Source organism: Cervus elaphus, chromosome 5 (assembly GCF_910594005.1).
Source record: "Cervus elaphus chromosome 5, mCerEla1.1, whole genome shotgun sequence".
NCBI classification, from domain to species: Eukaryota; Metazoa; Chordata; class Mammalia; order Artiodactyla; family Cervidae; genus Cervus; species Cervus elaphus.
Window position 1 is genome coordinate 124,221,070 of NC_057819.1, and position 20,252 is coordinate 124,241,321.

The window sequence follows — 20,252 nt, forward strand, 5'->3', positions numbered from 1 at the left end:
TCAGTCATGTCCGACTCTTTGCAACCCCATGGACTGCAGCATGCCAGGCCTCCCTGGCTATCACCAGCTCCCAGAGTTTATTCAAACGCATGTCCATCGAGTTGGTGATGCTATCCAATCATCTCATCCTCTGTCATCCCCTTCTCCTCCCATCTTCAATCTTTCTCAGCATCAGGGTCCTTTCAAATGAGTCAGTTCTTTGCATCAGGTGGCCCAAGTATTGCAGTTTCAGCATCAGTCCTTCCAGTGAGTATTCAGGGCTGATTTCCTTTAGGATGGACTGTAGGATGGACTGGTTGGATCTCCTTGCAGTCCAAGGGACTCTCAAGAGTCTTCTCCAACACCAGAGTTTAAAAGTATCAATTTGTCGGCAATTCTTTGGCACTCAGCTTTCTTTGTAGTCCAACTTTCACATCCATACATGACTACTGGAAAAACTATAGCTTTGACTAGACAGACCTTTGTTGGCAAAGTAATGTCTCTGTTTTTTAATATGCTGTCTAGGTTAATATGCAGTTCGTGGGGTCGCAAAGAGTTGGACACAACTGAGCGACTGAACTGAACTGAACTAGGTTGGTCATAATTTTTCTTCCAACAAGCAAGCGTCTTTTAATTTCATGGCTGCAGTCACCATCTGCAGTGATTTTGGAGCCCCCCAAAATAAAGCCTGTCACTGTTTCCACTGTTTCCCAATCTATTTGCCATAAAGTGATGGGACCAGATGCCATGATCTTAGTTTTCTGAATGTTGAGTTTTAAGCCAACTTTTTCACTCTCTCACTTTCATCAAGAGGCTCTTTAGTTCTTCTTTGCTTTCTGCCATAAGGGTGGTGTCATCTTGTCTCTATGGACTTGCCTATTTGGGACATTTCACATCAATGGAATCATACACATGTGACCTTGGAGGTCTGGCTTCTTTCATACAGCATAATGGCTAAAAAATGTCCCATCATGTGGATGGACCACGTTGTGTTTATTCATTCATTTGTTTTGTGGACCCTGGGTTGTTCCCACCTTTTGGCTGCTGTGAGTCCTGTGGCTATGAACACATGGACATATGCTTGCTTGATCTGCTGGTTTTGCCCATGGCTTCCCCATCTCATGATGGTACCCATCCAGATGCTCACACCTGAAACCCAGGAGTCAATCTTCGTTCATTAAACCCTAACAGCCCCCTCTATCCCATATGTCGCTCCCTGTCCAGAATATCACCTGGGCCCTCCTCTCACATCTTTACTGCATCAGCTCCAGCAACCACTACTGCCTCTCCAGTGGGGCCCCAGCTCTCAGCCCTTCTCTGGCTCCTTAAAACCAATCTCTTAACCTCTGGCTGCAGCCAGGCCATCTTTCTACACTTGACCTTAGCCAAAAGAGTGAGAAGTGATGAGCCAGTTCACCTTCCCAAACTGGTTATCAGAATGAGTCCTCTCCCCGCAAAGAATGACCATCCTGAAGGGGCTCCTATGGCAACCATGATGCATTTAAAGTCTGTTTCATAATCTATTGTTGCTGTTGTTCAGTCACTAAGTTGCATCTCACTCTTTGTGACCCCATGGACTACAGCACACCAAACTTTCTTGCCTTTCGTTATCTCTCAGAGTTTGCTCAAACTTATGTCCATTGAGTTGGTGATGCTACCCATCCATCTCATTCTCTACCACCCCCTTCTCCTACCCTCAATCTTTCCCAGCATCAGGGTCTTTTCAAATGAGTCAGATCTTCAAATCAGGTGGCCAAACACTGGAGCTTCAGTTTCAGCATCAGTTCTCCCAGTGAATATTCAGGGTTGATTTCCTTTGGGATTGACTGGTTTGATCTCCTTGTAGTCCAAGGGACTCAAGAGTCTTCTCCAACACACGGTTTGAAAGCATCAATATTTCGGTGTTCAGCCTTCAGGTGGCACTAGTGGTAAAGAACACGCCTGCTAATGCAGGAGACATGAGATGTGGGTTCAATCCCTGGATTGGGAAGCTCCCCTAGAGGAGGGCATGGCAGTCCGCTCCAGTATTCTTGCCTGGAGAATCCCATGAACAGAGGGGCTTGGTGGGCTACAGTCCATAGCATCACACAGAGTCAGACACGACTGAAGCAGCTTAGCATGCAAGCATGCAAATTTCTTTATGGCCCAAATCTCACATCCATACATGACTACTGGAAAGACCATAACTTTGACTATACAGACCATTGTCAGCAAAGAGATGTCTCTGCTTTTTAATATGCTGCCTAGGTTTGTCATAGCTTTTCTTCCAAGGAGCAAGTGTTTTTTAATCTCATGGCTGCAGACATCGTTTGCAGTGATTTCGGAACCCAACAAAATAAAGTCTGTCACTGTTTCCACTTTTCTCCCTTCTATTTGCCATGTGAGTGATGGGACCAGATGCCATGATCTTAGTTTTATTTTTTAATGTTGAGTTTTAAGCCAGCTTTTTCACTCTCCTCTCTCACCCTCATCAAGAGGCTCTTTAGATCCTCTTCAATTTCTGCCATCAGGGTGGTATCATCTGCATATCTGAGATGGTTGATATTTCTCCTGGCGATCTCGATTCCAGCTTGTGATTCATCCAGTCCAGCCTTTTGCGTGATGTACTTTGCATACAAGCTAAATAAGCAGGGTGACAATATATAGCCTTGATGTATTTCTTTCCCAATTTTGAACCAGTCCATTGTTCCATGTCCAGTTCTAACTATTGCTTCTTGACCTGCATACAGGTTTCTCAGGAGGCAGGTAAGGTGGTTTGGTATTCCCATCTCTTTAAGAATTTTCCAGAGTTTGTTGTGATCCACACAGTCAAAGGCTTTCAAATAGTCAATGAAACAGATGTTTTTCTGGAATTCTCTTGCTTTTGCTATGATTCAAAGGATATTGGCAATTTGATCTCTGGTTCCTCTGCTTTTTCTAAACCCAGCTTGTACATCATAGTCTATAAGACATTTTATGATCTGGCTCAGCTCACCCCTTCTCCTACTCTCCCTCTGGCCCACATTCTGGATTCTGTAACCAGGCTGGCTTTCTGTCCCTTGATTGTGCCAATCCCCTGTTCACCTGGCAGTCTCCACCCTACCTGTCCCTTGTTCCTGGAACCTGGGGTGTCACTGTGGCCACCTCTTCTCACAATTCACGTGGCACCTTCTTCCAGTCACCTGGTAAATCCATCACCCACTAACTCTGCTACTTTGCCTCATTTTATTTGAATCACAGTAATTAAAAAACCTGTAACTGTCTTATTGCCCTTCTCTGGAACACAAGCTCTGTGAGAGCAGCACTATCTGTCCTGTTTACCGCTCAATCCAGCCACTGAAACAGCACCTGCATCAGGAAGGTGAGGCCAAAATGTCAGATGCCAGTCGTGTGGAGTCCCAGATCTGGCTGGGTGGAGACCAGGTGGTGTTTAGTCGGATGCCCTGCCTGGCTGGGTGGGTTAGAGATGCTTGTGCCTACAAAGGAACAGTGTTTGCCATTTCATACCAGGTGATAGGTGCAGTTTCTGGTAGGAAGTTGCTCTTTGGGGATAGTCCCTAGGATCTGGGACATCAACTCCTGTGGTGATGACTCATGGAAACCTAGCCCAGCCCAGAAGCACTGCACCCAAACCTCCACCTGTCCCAGACAAGACAAGCTGCCTTGATCATCTACACCCTGAGTCCAATAAGAGTTCAGGGAAGAGGCAGGTAGGCTTCTCAGGTGCAGCTGCTCCTGCCCACCACTCTGGCGTGAGCTGGGTGTTTCTGTGTTCCTCCTGCCCTCTTGGCCTGGACATCCAGGCACACCACGCTGGAGCCCTGGGGACAAAATAGACATGGGCCAGCCCTCCTTGAGATTAGTCTAATCAGGTGAAATAAACTGCCTCCCCCAAATTTGGAGACTGTGGGACGGACAGAGGGCTGAGCCCTAACCTAACAGGCAGGTCCACCTGGATGACCACTAGCCCTGGGACAAAGGGCATGGTAAGCTATATAAATACAGTTTTTCAGGGACTGAGTGGGGCAGCTTTTACCCCTTGCTGTGTTGGAGGTTACTTTAACTTAGCAGGCTGGGCCTTAGTTTTCCCAGCAGTAAAATGGTTAAGACAATATATATATGACTGCACTCTTTAGTTGAAATTGTGATGGAGGTTTCTGATAAGAATTGAAACATTAATCTGGACATTTAAGCAGTGAAATTATGTACTGACAGCTGAGCTGGGCTGTCAATTCCTGCTTTCAAAGTACAGTTTACTATTAACAACAGGACTTTGAACTGTGTGGGTAACATCTACAGTGTTTTGGATCATATACGACAATATTGATGTAGGTACTGAGAGACCAATAAGTCATCTTGTAAACATGTAAACCTGGGCTATCAATAATTACAGTACAGTGCTGGTAAATGTATTTTCTCTTCCTTATGATTTTCTTTTTTAAAAAAAATATTTATTTAGGCTGCACCAAGTCTTAGCTGTGGCACGTGGGATCTTTAGTTGCATCATGTGGGATCTATTTCCCTGATTGGGGATCTACCTTGGGCCCCTGCATTGGGAGCACAGAGTATTAGCCACTGGACCACCAGGGAAGTCCCCTATGATTTTCTTAGTAACATTTTATCTAGCTTACTTTATCGTAAGAATACAGTGTATAGTACATAGAAATACAATATGTGTTAAAGACTATATTATGGGTAAGGCTTCTGGTCAACAGTAGTTAAGTTTGCAGTAAGTCAAGTTATATTCAGATTTTCAAGTATACAGGGAGTTGGCGCCCCAACCCCCACGTTGCTCAAGGGTCAACTTGGGTGGAAGCTTTGGTGCAGCATAACATGCCTACGCAGAGCAAATATTTTAACAAGCATGAAGAGCCAGGCTTGTTCCAACACACTATTGCTTAGGTTATTCTCACCTTCTGGTGATAAAGCAAAGCATGTTTCAGGGAATTTCTTGGTGGTCCAATGGCTAGGACTCTGTGCTTATACTGCAGGGAGTGGGTGGTTCCAGCATCCTCATCAGGCACATTTAAAAGATCAATTATATGGACATATTCATACCTCAGGGCAAGAGCGTCAGAAGTAAGACCCCCTTTACTTGTTTGCTGTCTGTGTGCTATGCCTAGTTGCTCAGTCATGTCCGACTCTGCGAATCCATGGACTGTAGCCCTCCAAGTTCCTCTGTCCACGGGTATTCTCCAGGTAAGAATACTGGAGTGGGTTGCCATGCTTTCCTCCAGGGGATCTTCCCAACCCAGGGATCATTTGCTGTCAACATACTGTAAACCTATGCTTTCTTTCTACATGTGCCTGGTTTAGTGGATAAAATGATTACCTAGTGTTCACTAAATTAACCTTCACAAGAGGCCAGCAGTTCAAGCAGTTCTGGAAAGAGGCTGTGGATTAAAGATATGCCTAGTGATTGGAGGGGCTTCCTGGCTGGCTCAGCCATGAAGAATTCGCCTGCCAAACAGGTTCCATCCCTGAGTTGGAAGAAGAGCCTCTGGAGAAGGAAATGGCAGCCCACTCCGGTATTCTTGCCTGGGAAATCTAATGGACAGAGGAATCTGGCTGGCTACAGTTCATGGGGTCGCAGAGTCGGACACGACTTCGTGACTAAACCACCAGAGTGATGTGAGGCAAGCAAACAATGGTAACGGACAGAGCTGGCACCTAGGCAAGTGTAAGTTTCACAAAGTTAAAGACGCTATTCTTACACGACACAGATGAACCCGCGGCAGGTAGTGACGGTGGTTCAGAAGCTGATTCTGAGCAGCCGGATTCTTAGAGGCACTTAGAGAAGTTTAGGGTAAGATGCCATAACTGGTAATACTCTACAGGGCAACCGAAAGCCATCACCTCCAGGGCCATCTTTTCTGCAGGGCGGGATTTATTAGCGCCTCCATCAGACACGCGGAATACAGGGACTCAAAGAACAAGGCGACGCAGTCCAGGGTCACCAGACCAGTCCTGGAGGCCCTGGTGCTGGGGACATTCTCAAAAGCCTTACTCTCCCACACTCGACCCCGGGTAGGAGCTTTTTCATTAGCAGGTTAAAAACTGGCCTGGGGTTGGGATGGGGGTGTGGGGTGTGGTTAAAGTGAGAGCTGACAAGCAGCAGTTAGATTCCAGATATTTCAAAAGCAGACGATGTACAGTGGGGATTTCCATCAGAAGGCAGTGATAACGAGTAATAACGCGTGGGCCAGTGCAGGGTTGGGGACGTGCGCCCAAGTTCCCATTCGAAGCAGGGCCACCAGGGGGATTTCACCCGGAGTACGGGCGTACTGGCGCGGCCTGCAATCCCGTCTGCAGGGGCTACAGGTTTACGGTCCCGCACAGAGAATCCGGGAAACGCGGGGCGGGAGGGAAACCAATTCAGCCCGAGAGCCCACCCAACAGGGCCCCACGCGGTAGGCTCCTCGGCGCCCCGCTACCTCCGCACCGATTAATCTTAGGAGTGAGTAGAGTTTGGCCCTGTGAGATCCCACGCGAGCCGCAGCACCGCCTCCCTTTTCACGTGACCAGGAACGCCCCGCCCCTTCCTAGGCGTGGCCTCGACGCACGCTTGTACGCACGCGCGATGGCGTCACTTCCTGGCGGTGGCGGCGGCGCGGGGCCTTGCTTCCGCTTTCCGCTGCGGCGCGCGCTCGGCTCTCAGCCCGTTCGGTATCATGGCGGCTACGGCCACGATGGCGACCTCGGGCTCGGCGCGGAAGCGGCTGCTCAAAGAGGAAGATATGACCAAAGTGGAATTCGAGACTAGCGAGGAGGTGGACGTGACCCCCACGTTCGACACCATGGGCCTGCGGGAGGACTTGTTGCGCGGCATCTATGCCTACGGTAGGTGGGCTCGGGGCGCGGGCTGGGGGAGCCCACTGAGAGAGCAGGGGCCCGCCCGGGGGTGGGGCCCGAGACTGGGAGTCTAGCGGCCCTGGAGGCTGGCGGTCGGAGGTGAGGCCTAGCCCGGGGGCCCTACCCGCTTTTGTGTCGGCTGGTTCAAGTGTTCTCTGTGCAGGGCGCCGTGCTGGGTCCCGCGAGGTTTGCAGGGTCCTCTGTGCACTCCCAAGTCATTCATTCAGTGGATGACTGTCTTGTAACTAACAGGTGCTAGGACGTGCGCGGCTCTAGGGACTGAGGGCTTAGCAGTGAACCAGACAGGCCTAGGGAGCTTAAGTTGCATTTGGGAGAAAGACGAAGTGGTAATGGCTACGAAGAAAATAAAGCAAGTTAACTGGATCAAGCATGACTGGGGTAGGAGAGAGTTAATAGGGCAGTTAGGTTTGGGGCCTCCCAGGCTGGCATTTGACCTGAGATCTGGGACAAAGCCTGTTATGAGTAGATTATGGTAGAACCGGGCAGAGAGAGAAGCTGGTCCCAGGGCCCTGCAGCCTGAAGCCTTGTATATTTCAAGAAGAAAAAGAATCCCCCTGTCCTGGGAACCTAGGGGCGAGATTGGGGCGCGGGAGGGGCACAACCAACAAAGCGTGGTGCCAGGTGATGAAGAATTTGATTTTTATTTCTAAATCCAGTGGGAGGCCTTTGGAGGGTTCTAAACAGGGAAGTGGTGGGATCAGATTTACAGTTACAGAGGTGGTCCTGGATGTCTGAAAACGGGGGGGAGGCGAGGCAGGAGAGGAATCAGGGAATGTTAAGAGGCTTTTGTTTCAGTCCAGGGAAGCGATGATGGTATTGTGTTGGAAATGGAGTGCTGACAGGGTTTGATTATGGGTTGAATGTGAGGCTCAGAGAAAAGTCCTGGGTGTGTGAATAACTGGGTGGGTGATGATGCCCTCTTTTCTGGTGGGGGACACTGGAGGGAACTCTTACTGGATGAGTGGAGCTTGAGGGACCTGTGAACTATCCAGTAGGACATGTAAAGGAGGCAGCTGGGGAGCCTGAGAAGAGGTGGGGTTGGGGATGCAGATGGGAGTGATCAGCACTTGTGCTTAATGCCTGGGACTGGGACAGACGTCTTTTCTATCCAGCAGTCTCTGACACTGTGACAGTTCAGCACAGAGAAGGTGCTGAGAGAATGGGAGGTGAAGAGCCATAGCAGCCAGGCCTGGTAGTGTGGCTGACAGCCCTACCTGCCTCTGAGCACCCAGGACATCGCTGCCCTAGAAACACTGTTTTTAGTTTCCAATCCATGTGCTGGGTCATCATGAGGGGTTATATTTCCTTTTGTGTTAGATAGGAAAGTGTATTATATTTTAGAAAACTACCAGAAATTGAAGTATGCTGTGTTTATTTTCTTGCACAATAGAGGGATGGTGTTGTAGTTCATGTAGCTGCATCAAGCAGGAATATGATCCAAGCAGTAGATGAAATGGAGTTCTAGGTGATATGAACAACTTGCAGACTTACTACTGGTTGGGATTGGTGACTACAGTACTGATTGGTTTATCCTCCTTTTTTACCTTAAAAAGTAATGTCACAGAACCCCCAGCAGTTGAAGGTTATTGTAATGTAGCCAAACAACACACAAGTAATTGGAGTAGAGTGTGAGCCTCCCTCACCCCCATTCTCCAGGAGTAACCACCGACATTCTTTTTTTAACCTCAGGTCTCTGTTTTGCCACGATGTTCCTTAGAGAGTGTTTCTGTGTAAATAAGATTGTGTGTTAGTATGAAAATCCCCTTCAGCCTAGTACTTCATTCAGTAGCAGTTTCTTCCGGGCTTGGTATGTTGGACATTGGGTTATGAGTAGGTGGGGAATTTTAAAAAGATACCATCTTCCCCACAGGGAGCTCCAGTGATGGTTTTAAGTATGCTGTCCTAGTGGCTAGAGCTCATTTTTTTGTTTTAATTTACAGGTTTTGAAAAACCATCAGCAATCCAGCAGCGAGCTATTAAGCAGATAATTAAAGGAAGAGATGTCATTGCACAGTAAGTCTGCTCATGCAGTAGGAGTCAGGTGCTAGTCAGCACAGGAATGTGTAGTTCAGTGCTTCTCCATTCAAACACCTTTACCAGCTCTTGACTTGACTTCAGCTATAGGCTGTTTTTATTTTTGTGTCCTCCACTCTAGAAAGCATTCTTCTTTTTCTTTAAGCCAGTTTACTTACTTATTGTTTGGTGTATGAAACTATGCATTAGTACTCTTTTAATAGCTATATTTCTGATTTGCCTAATTTTTGAAGACTCATTTACCAAAAAAAAAAGTCTGAAATTGTAGAAAAGAATTATATAAAAGGTAATCTTTTTCTGCTGCCTGGAACACCCATTCTACAGATTCTGCAGTTCTGTAACCTTGTGATGCAAAGGCCACTTTTACTGTCCTTATCACCTGTGATTTAAAGGTCGTGCCTGAGTCTTACCCCCTTGTGGTTAAGATGTTGGTTAGGGCATTAGGGTCAGTGAAGGGGGGACTCTCCTTGGAAGAAGCTGCCTAAGTGCTTCTGCAGCCCACCGCCTCAAGAGTACTGCTGCAGCAGGGGTTACATGAATGGGAGCAGTGGCATGTAGCCCAGCATTCTACATCCCATTTATCTATGTTTTCTTTACTAGATCTCAGTCTGGTACAGGCAAAACAGCCACCTTCAGTATTTCTGTCCTCCAGTGTTTGGATATTCAGGTAATCTTAAACTTTAATCCTTGGAAATACTTCCTTTACCTTCTGTAACTACAGTGTTCAAGAAGTACGGTACTGAATAAGCATTTTTTAAGAGAATCTTAATTGTACACTAATATCTGAGCTAATATCCTGTCAGAAATTCCTTTTTATTTAAACAGATTTTAAAAAGTTTATTGAAATGCAGTTGATTTGCAATGCTACATTAGTTTCAGATGTACAGCAAAGCGGTTCAGATGTTTGTGTGTATATATATATACACATAGATATATACTTTTGAAGATTCTTTTTCATTATGAGTTATCTATTTTATATGTATAGTAGTGTGTATATTTTAATTCCAAACTCCTCTAATTTATCCCACCCCCCCACCCTTTCCCATATAATAACCATAGATTGTTTTCTATGTCTGTAAATTGGGAGGTTTTTTTTAACTAGTGGAAATCCTTGTCTGCAAACAAGAGTCCTGACTAGTATACCTTATTATTGCTGGTTATCTGGTTTAAGTAATTTCAGACTTGCTTACCTGAAATCAGATGTGTGGTTGACATGAGTTGTCTTATATTCAGAATAGATCTGAATCTGAATATGTGCAGTCTACCTGGAGAAGGGAATGGCACCCCACTCCAGTATTTTTGCCTGGAGAATTCCATGGAGAGAGGAGCCTGGCAGGCTACAGTCCATGGGGTTGCAAAGAGTCGGACACAACTGAGCAACTAACACACACACACACCTCTCAGAAATATTGAGGTTCTCTATTTTCTGACAAAAATTATTTTCCTAGGTTCGTGAAACCCAAGCTTTGATCTTGGCTCCAACAAGAGAGTTAGCTGTACAGATCCAGAAGGTGAGATGGTTAAAGATGGCAATGTCATATTTGCAAGTACACTTGATCCTTGAACCACATGAGTTTGAACTGCGTGAATCCCATTTATATGCAGGTTTTTAAAAATATATACATACTACAGTACTGCCTGATCTGGTTAGGTGGTTCCAAGGATAGGAAGGGCTGACTGAAGTCTTTGTGGATTTCTGACTAAGCTTAGGTTTAGGGGTATCTGAAGTCAGTATATAGGCGTCACCCCTAACCTCCCTCCCTGCCATTCATACTGGTCAGGCCAGCTGATTGATTTAATTGAATCTGTTTTTTCTCTTCTGTTGGGGTTTTTTCCCCCAATTCCTCATGTTTTGCCATAAATCACTGGTTTGTATAAAGTCATCTTTAGTTCTGCTTGTATGATTCCCCTTAGTTTTTTGCAGTCTTAGAATTATAATTTTTTTCAAAAAAAGTCCATCTTTAATAAAAATAATTGTAACTATTTTGTTTTTATAGTGTAAACACTCTGTGTTTGTTAAGATGTTAATATTGTCTCTGGGTGGTAGGATTGTGAATTTTGCATGTTTTCTTTTCTATAGTTTCTAATACATACTGTTTTTATAATAAGAAAGCAGTAAAACTGACTTCATTCTGGTGCAGAAAAGAGTAGAAAGAGGAGACTTGGGCTGTCTGTAGTTTTATGATAGAGGTAATAGCATAAACAATACCTGATGGTCACTTTAAATTAGAATAGAAGCAGTCTTCGTTTGGGGAGAACTCAGATGTATCTGACTTTAGAGTGATCTTGGGGCAGACTTTGGACATGAACCTGTGTTTTAATTCAGGGCCTGCTCGCTTTGGGTGACTACATGAATGTCCAGTGCCATGCCTGCATCGGGGGCACCAATGTGGGGGAGGACATCAGAAAATTGGACTACGGACAGCACGTTGTTGCCGGCACACCTGGGCGTGTCTTTGGTGATTAATTGCTTTTGTCTATAAAAAGTGCTTCACTGATAAGAGGACTATTTTCATTTTGATATGCTACCTGATAACTTTTTGCATTTGAGTAACTTTTACGAAGTGGAGGGAAGGTCTCTGAAATGTGATGAAAACTGGTTGAAATGACTGGCTCTTTACTTATAACCTGACCTCTGCTTATTTGGAAATCTAATTTTATAGATATGATTCGTCGCAGGAGTTTGAGGACACGTGCTATCAAGATGTTGGTTTTGGATGAGGCTGATGAAATGTTGAATAAAGGTATGAATAACGAGTTTTCTAGAATTGGGATGTATTTCATGTATTTCCACTAAAATACATGAAGACAAGTAAGTGAGGACCCCTAAGCGACAGCAGTTGTGCTCTTAATACAGTGACTGGGAAATGTGTAACGGCAGCTGTCACCTTGCTTCAGTAGCAGCTGTGACCAGTACCTCAGAGTCTTCACGCCTCTGTTCCCTGCACTCCCCTCCGCGGTCTTACTTCCACATCAGGGGCCGGGTGGGTCATCTCTAGATACTCCGGTCGCCCAGTGTAAGGGGAATAGTTTCCTTTTCAGGAGTCACCAGTAACTCATGGGGTTCTTCCCAGGTGTTTTTCTGGTCCCTGGTTCTTGAGCAGTTCTCTTAGAACCTAGAGGCTAATGCTGTCCCTCGGAGCTGCCCTCCACCCCACGTCTGTCTGGGGTCCCTTACCTGGAGGTCCTGCTAGTCAGCAAAGTTAAAGGTACAGTTACTACAAAGTGAGGTCTCCAGACCAGTGACATCTCTGTCAGCTGGGAGTGCATTGGAAATACAGCGTCTGGACCCCGATCTCAGCAGTCAGGGCCTCGCAGCTGCCTGCCCCCTTCTCATGTGCCTGTCTCCTAGCCCCATCCTGCAGAGGCGGTGGTGTGGTGACCCAAGGGTGAGGTCTTTATTCATTCATCCTGTACCCTGTGAAATAATGTAAACTGGTTGCATTATTTAATAGGGAGGTTTTTAAGTCAAGATATCATTGATATGTAACATTTTCAGGTGTACAACATGACTCAGTATCTCTGAGAGATTGGTATTGAATGGGAGGTTTTTTTTAATTGAAGATTTTTTGGTGAAAACCCAGATCTCTGGATTTACTTAAAATATGGCAGGTTTGGCCACCTTGGGTGTACATCCTCAGGGCGCCAACAGCTGGAACTGAGGTATGACCACCTGGCAGAGGCCCAGGGCTGTGGGCTCAGGTTTATGTTGCTTTTAACTGTCGGCATCCAGGACTCTTGGGTAGGACTCTTGGGTGGGATCGTGGTCGCCAGAGCATGCCAGGGAGAGAGGAGGGGTGTGAGAATTTGGTCCAGCTCTGTAAGAAGGTTGCTTGTGAAATCTCATACCTTAAAACCACAGTGCTACATCTAAGTAAATGAATGATTGATGTGCGACTTGTGTCAGAGTGTGCAGCCTTAAAAATTCCTGTGTGTCTCATTCCTCATCCCAGGTTTCAAAGAACAGATCTACGATGTGTACAGGTACTTGCCCCCAGCCACGCAGGTGGTGCTCATCAGTGCCACACTGCCCCATGAGATCCTCGAGATGACCAACAAGTTCATGACCGACCCCATCCGCATCTTGGTAAAACGGTGAGGATGCCCTATTTCTCAAGAGAGACTAAAATATAGCATAGTTGTATCAGGTTTTCAGTTTAGTTCTGTTGCTCAGTCCTGTCTGACTCTCTGCGACCCCAGGACTGCAGCACGCCAGGCTTCCTTGTCCATCACCAACTCTTGGAGCTTGCTCAGACTCATGTCCATCGAGTCGGTGATGCCATTCAATCATCTCATCTTCTGTTGTCCCCTTCTCCTGCCTTCAGTCTTTCCCAGCATCAGGGTCTTTTCCAGTGAGTCAGTTCTTTGCCTCAGGTGGCCAAAGTTTTGGAACTTTAGCATCAGTCCTTCCAATGAATATTCAGAACTGATTTCCTTTAGGATTGACTGGTTTGCTGTCCTTGCAGTCCAAGGGACTCTCGAGTCTTCTCCAGCACCACAGTTCAAAAGCATCAATTCTTCGGCTCTCAGCTTTCTTTATGGTCCAACTCTCACATCCATACAGAACATAAAAATTCTTTTGAAAAGCAAGCTTTTATATATTCTCCTTGGATTCAGTAATTTCAGATATAAAAATTTGCTGATAGTATTTATTTATCAGTGAGATTATTTGTCACTGGGAATAAAATGTGTATTCTATTCAATAGCCAAGCATTTTGTTTAGAACCATATACAAGATGTGGTTAAAGGTTCAGACAACCCTGTGCTTGGGCTCATGCAGTGGAAGTGGTGACTCCTGGGAGGATGTGGCTGGTGGGAGGGGTGGGGATCTAATGACCAGACCCCTGTGCTGCCGGGATTCAGACTGGCGCCTGGGCTGTGTGCGCCTTCGTTTGAGTTGGAAGGATGAGTTGACGAAATTGTCTTTGTCCTCCAGTGATGAACTGACTCTCGAAGGCATCAAGCAGTTTTTTGTGGCTGTGGAACGGGAAGAATGGAAGTTTGACACCCTCTGTGACCTCTACGACACTCTGACCATCACACAGGCTGTCATCTTCTGTAACACCAAGAGGAAGGTGCGTGGTTGTCCCGGCTCTTCAATGTCCTTGTGGCAAAACAAAAAGCAAAAATCATAGGACTTAGACTTTTTCTATTGAGGGCCAGAAGTACGTGTTTTAGGCTCTGGGTACATGGTCTCTGCAGCATACACTTGGCTTTGCCCTTTAGATCAAAGTTGCCATGTGTGATGGGTGGACAAGCGAATATGTCCAGGGAACATGTGTACAGGGTGTTGGTCTGGTTCCGTGATTGTAGGGTCAGAATCACTGGTTTGGATGGTACTGGAGCCTGCATTTTGTGAGCTCCCATGTGATGCTGATGTGCGGGTAGAGCTGAGAACCCTGGCAACTTTCCTTGGAAAAGGAGGATTTCGACTACATTCTAAAAAAGATGGGAATTTAAATTTCTAACGAGAACACTGACACACATATATATGAATTTTTTTAAAGAGAATTTTTGCCCCAATATTTGCTGGGCAAATTTAAATTTTCTACACATCCAGGGAAGATCGGTGTGAGTTTTAAGAACACTTGTTTTATGAGTGTTGTATTGGTCCTGCAGGTAATTGACATGAAATCCTGAATCCAGTCTCTGGTTTGGTTTGTGAGCTTACGGCAGCACCTGTCGATTCCATCTGTAGGTTGACTGGCTGACGGAGAAGATGAGGGAAGCTAACTTCACCGTGTCATCCATGCACGGGGACATGCCCCAGAAGGAGCGAGAGTCCATCATGAAGGAGTTCCGGTCGGGTGCCAGGTGGGTTGGCTGCGCCCTCTGCTCCTGTGCTAGGGCCACAGGCCAGCATTTACGGGGTGTTACCTGAGCTCAGGGAGGTTGCCGACATGCTTGGTGAGCGGGGCAGCCACGGTGGTGTGATAGACTAGGCTGAGGTGAGAACTAACCTTAACTAGAGGATCAGTTGTCTTATTTCGAAGCATATTTTTCTTGTTTCAAAAAAAAATGGGGATTTTCTGTTTATCCTTTTGTATTGGTTTTAGCTTAATCCCGCTGTAGCTGGTGAACCCGCTTTGTATGATTTCTTCCCCTCAGTGTGTATCAGACTTGCCTTGTGGCCCAGCGTGGGGTTGTCTTGAGACCATTTTCTGTGCTCGGACCGGATGGGTGCTGCGCTGTGCTGGCGCCGGTGTCCTGGCTGTGCCTGTTGGCTTTCAGTTGGTTAACTGTGTTTCTCAGACCTGCATCCTTACCCCTCTCCCGTTGACTCTTGTTTCATCTGTGTTGAGAGTGCTGGTCTTTCTCTTGGGGGTTCTGCTTGAGTGTCCAAGTTCAGAATCACTAGATGTCTGGAGGATTTAGCCGTTACCTTGGAAGTGCCCGCCTGCTTTACTCGGGCCTCTGTCCTGAGCCCTGCTCCGTCTGCGCCAGCCCCCCTGGTGCACGTTTCCTCCTGCACATCTGGTTTCCAGACCTAAGCTTTAGGTGAATTTCATGCAACCAGCATAGTGTTGGGTTTTGTTTTTCCTCTCCTTTAAAAAAAAAACTTAATTGGTTTATTTGACTGTGCCAGGTCTTAGTTGCAGCTTGTGGAATCTTTAGTTGCGGCTTGTGTGGTCTTGTTCCCCAACCAGGGATTGAACCCAGGCCCCCTGAATTGGGAGCTAAGAGTCTTAGGCCGTGGACCACCAGGGAAGACCCTGTTTTTCCTCTTCTTTTAATCTGATGATGATTGCTATCTTTTAATTGGAACATTTAGCCCAGTGTTGTTTAGTTTAGTGTAATGCTGTTTATTTACTGTTGTTTGTTCAGTCACTCAGTCGTGTCCAGCTCTTTGTGACCCCATGTACTGCAGCATGCCAGGCTTCCCTGTTCTTCACTATCTCCTGGAGTTTGCTCAAACCCATGTCCATTGAGTCGGTGATGCTATCCAACCATCTCATCCTCTGCTTCCCCCTCCTCCTTCTGCCTTCAGTCTTTCCCAGCTTCAGGGACTTTTCTAATGAGTCAACTCTTCACATCAGGTGGCCAAAATATTGGAGCTTCAGTTTCAGCATCAGTCCTTCCAGTGAATATTCAGGATTGATTTCCTTTAGGACTGACTGGTTTGATCTCCTTGTTACCCAAAGGACTCTCAGGCACCACAATGCTAAAGCATAATTCTTCGGTGCTCTTATATTTGTTTTTAAATTTTATAAGATAAAATTGTGTATCTTTAAGTGTATTTTACTTGTCATTTCTTTAGTTTGGATTTTATTCTTGTTGTTCCTTTCTTCACTTTTTATTTTGGAAGATTTTATATTTTATTTCTTTGTGTTATTTAACTGCTGATGATGCTGAAGAGTTATCAGCAACTGTGGTACTTTTACCGTCTCCCCTGAGGGTATAGAGAACTTGAAACCCTTGACTTTGGTGACCCCTCCAGACTTGTGTCGCTGTTTTCATGTGTTTTAATTTACATGTATTTCAACCCCCACAAGACGTTTTTGCTTCATATAACGAAACGGATATAATTCATATCATAAATGCTTTGTGCTGATCACACTCATTAGTCTTCTTGCTTTCCTTTATCTCCGAGCAGCTTCCGTCAGGGCTGCGTTTCCTTCTGCCTGAAGAATGTCTCTTATTGCGTTTGTGTCAACTGGTCTCTGAAAATGTCTACTTCATATTACAACATCTCCTGATGTTGAAGGAGGCACTCCAGGGGGATTGGTCCCAGGAGTCCCGTGGACATCAAACTCTGGGCACTCACATCCCTTATGTGAAGTGGCCCGGTGCAGTTGGCCTTCTGTGTTTGGTGTTTCTTGGTTGCCGTTGTTCCTGTCGAGACGCCACTCCTGTGAAAACTGTTTTTTCTGCAGGCTGCTCCTTAGGTCTGTTTCATTTGTGTTTTGTTTGAATGGTTTTCACCCTCATGGGTCCATGTGTGATTTGGTCTTACTCCTCCTGTTTGGAGTTTGTATGGCTCTTGGCCTCACCCCTCAGGTGGTGCTCTGGCTCCATTCTTTGCTCTCCCTCTGCAGCTCCAGTTACTAGTGATTATCTGGTAGCAGCAACACCTCTCCTGTTTTTTTGAACTTTTTTTCCTGTTATATTGTCCCTTTAAACTTTGAATGTTTCCAGACCAGTGATGTCCAGTAGAAATGTAAATCGAGTAAACATATGTTATTTAATCCTGTATATCATTTCAACATATAATCAGCATTAAAAATATTAATGAGGTTTTTTGCCCTTTTTTTTGGTACTAAGTATCCAAATATAGTGTGAATTTTACACCTTCAGGCAATCTCATTTCAGACCAGCCAGTGCTTTGGGAGCTGGTGGCCTCAGCATTGGATAGTGTGGGTCTGTGGTGTGTCAGATTCTGTCCTTTGTGAAGGACAGGGTGGTGTGAGTTGCACTTCTAATTAGAAGACACTGTGTTTGGTGTGCACCAAGATCAGTGAGGCTGGTGTACTTGATTTTTTGTTAGAAGTAAAATGTCCTCAAGTAGTGGTGACTCTAAACGAATTAAATGTAGTAAAGATACACACACACACACACACACACATGTATTTTTTTATTTTAATGAGATAAGCACATAACTTAAGTAACTAAGTAAACCAAACACGCCTTCTGAATGGGGCTTTCTGGTGCTGCCCCGCACGCTTCAGCCTGCAGAGAGACCAGTGTGAGGAACCCTAGTGTGCTTGTAGCTGGTCTGACCCTTTTCTGCTAGGTGATTGCCTCAAATGCCTTTCTTTCTGCAGCCGAGTGCTCATTTCTACGGACGTCTGGGCCCGGGGGCTGGACGTGCCCCAGGTGTCCCTCATCATTAACTATGACCTGCCCAACAACAGAGAGCTGTACATACACAGGTATGCCATGCAAGCTTTTCCTTGGTTTCATTCTTGTTGGTGGATGTACTGAAACCTTTGCTATGTTTACTAAACTGATTTTGCTTTATTCTTGAAGAATTGGGCGATCAGGTCGATATGGCCGAAAGGGTGTGGCCATTAATTTTGTAAAGAATGATGATATCCGCATCCTCAGAGACATCGAGCAGTATTACTCCACTCAGATCGATGAGATGCCCATGAACGGTGAGACCCTAAGTCTGTCTGTGATTGTTGTAGGAAGAACTTCCTGGTTCCTAGTTTGGGGCACTTGAGGTTTTTCCCGTTTTGCTTTGTTTTTATGAAGTCTTTTGTGAGCCTTTAGTTAACTTTATAAATTTTCATTTTGTTTGTATTATTTCTTATTGTTTATCTTTCTTCACTTTCAGTTGCTGATCTGATCTGAAAAATCTGCTCACTGGAGCCTCTTCACCTATTTTGTATCAGTTTGGATTTTGTATCAGTTTGGAAATATTTAGAGGCGGTTTCTATTTAAGGGGGTTTGTGCGAACTCTATTCTCAAGGAATCTCCCCCCTCCCCACCTCACCCCAGGATGAACTCTGGAGATGGGGCCACCTTTTCTTACCCATGTGTAAATAATGCATTGCTTTAAGTCTTTTTCATTAAACATTTAAAACTTTTCCCATAAATTCTAATTTGTATTTCTTAAGGTGGACCCAGCTTTTCTAGTGACCTACTGTCTGTCTGATCTCCTTTTATTCTGACTTTTGACCTTTAAGATGGTGAAATAGAAATGGTAAGCTGCTTGGTCTCTCCACACTTTCCCAGATTGGTACCCGGTCCCATTTCTTAAGGATGACAGGTGGAGGAGTCAGACCATCAGTACTTTTCTTTGGGTTGGCCTGGGTCTGTGTGCCTGGGTGCAGAGGGCAAGATAGGATCCCTGGGCGGATAACTGTAAGGAACTGTTCATAGCCAGGCTTCTCTGGATTAATGAGCCCATCCGTCATGGCTGAGGAGAGGCCACACATAAGGCACCATGGGTGATTCAGGGAGGGGCCGACAGGAAACAAGCCACAAGGGAAGACCCCTTAGAAACTCAGCCTAAATCAGATGTTGTCAAGTAAGGGAACAAATGCAGGTGTCCATGTAAGTAAGTGTACCCTTGGGGATGATTCAGAAGCGGTATGTGATTACCAAAGGTTTCATAACCATTAGCCCTGAGTGAAGTTGGCGAAGACGTGGGTGTGTGATGTTCACGTGAGTAGGTACAGACTTTCTGGAAAGCAGCTGGGCTCTTGGGCAGTGGGAGCCACTGGAATGATACTTCCCTTTGAGGGAGTCACTCTGCCGTCAGCAGTAGTCTGGAGTGCAGGCTGCAGAGGTGTACTCACCAGTGTCCCCCGGCACCAGGAAAGGAGGCCTGGAAAGGAGTGTGCATCACTAGGGGCTTGGGGAGGGAAGTGATGTCCTATTTGCACTGATGCACATGGGTGGGGGTTATTGGGTGGGTGTCTGGGGCTGCTAGTGTGACAGGCCAAGTGGGTTCATCTGTTCTCCATGGGCTAAGTGTTGGAGTTGGTGTGGAAATAATCCAGATGCCCACTGAACTGAAAGATGCAAGCACACCTGATGGATATTGTTTGGCAATGGGAAGGAATGAAGAGCTGGCACATGTTGCAGTTTGAACCTTGACATGGGCTGAGTAGAACAAGCCAGTCACAAAGGGCCATACAAGTGCTTCTATTTCTGTTAAATGTCCTAAATTGGTAAATCCATAGAGACAGTGGGTAACCAGTTTTCTGGGGGCTGAGAGGGAGTGAATGCTGAAGGCTACAGGGCTTCTTTGGGGGTGATGGAAATGTTCTGGAACTAGAAGTATGGTTGCAAGATTCTATGAATATACTAAAAGGTATGGAATTGTACATTTTAAAATGGTAAATCGTGTGGTATGTGAACTGTGTCAAAAATCAGGTGGGGAATCTAACACTTCCTCTAAATTATACTTAAAAAGGGCATGGGCAAGGGGGGAAATACTTGTAAAGCATGTACTTGACAAAAGACAAACTGGAAAATATGAAGAATTTTATGTGTAGGTAGAATGTGTGCTCAGTTGCTTAGTTGTGTCCAACTTTTTGTGACTCTCTGGACTGTAGCCTACCAGGCTTCTCTGTCCATGGAATTTTCCAGGCAAGAATGCTGGAGTTGATTGCCATTTCCTTCTCCAGGAGATCTTCCTGACCCAAGGTTTGAACCCATGACCATGACTCTTGAGTCTCCTGCATTGGCAGGCAGGTTCTTTACCACTAGCGCCACCTGAGAATTGGGTTCTAACATGACAAACTCGGAACTGAGGGCTACTAATTGTTTATCAACTTCCATTTTTTTATTAGGACCTCAGACAATCGTGAAAATAAACAAGGAATTATGCTGTTAGTGCTGTGGGCAAGAATATGTCCTAGATAAGGAGTCTCTATTAAGAAATCCATCTGAGGGCTTCCCCGATGGCTCTGTGGTAAAGAATCTGCCTACCAGTG

At 45.7% G+C, this 20,252-nt stretch overlaps 2 protein-coding genes across 2 annotated transcripts in view; one reads left to right on the forward strand and one right to left on the reverse strand.

Moving 5' to 3' along the window:
- The window catches only part of CARD14 (caspase recruitment domain family member 14), a 38,379-nt gene extending 31,907 nt beyond the window's left edge, over positions 1 to 6,472 (reverse strand). Inside the window, exon 1 of the mRNA XM_043905282.1 lies at positions 6,401 to 6,472. The gene's annotated coding sequence lies outside the window, so the exon portion shown is untranslated. The remainder of the gene's footprint in view (positions 1 to 6,400) is intronic.
- Positions 6,473 to 6,536: 64 nt separating this feature from the next.
- On the forward strand, positions 6,537 to 18,404 carry EIF4A3 (eukaryotic translation initiation factor 4A3). Its single transcript, XM_043905295.1, has 12 exons — positions 6,537 to 6,798; positions 8,772 to 8,844; positions 9,466 to 9,532; positions 10,314 to 10,376; positions 11,192 to 11,324; positions 11,529 to 11,609; positions 12,819 to 12,960; positions 13,802 to 13,940; positions 14,564 to 14,679; positions 17,628 to 17,735; positions 17,833 to 17,960; positions 18,143 to 18,404. Exons 1-12 carry the CDS (start codon positions 6,630 to 6,632, stop codon positions 18,157 to 18,159), a joined length of 1,236 nt encoding a protein of 411 aa, XP_043761230.1. The 5' UTR covers positions 6,537 to 6,629; the 3' UTR covers positions 18,160 to 18,404.
- The last annotated feature ends 1,848 nt before the right edge of the window (positions 18,405 to 20,252 follow it).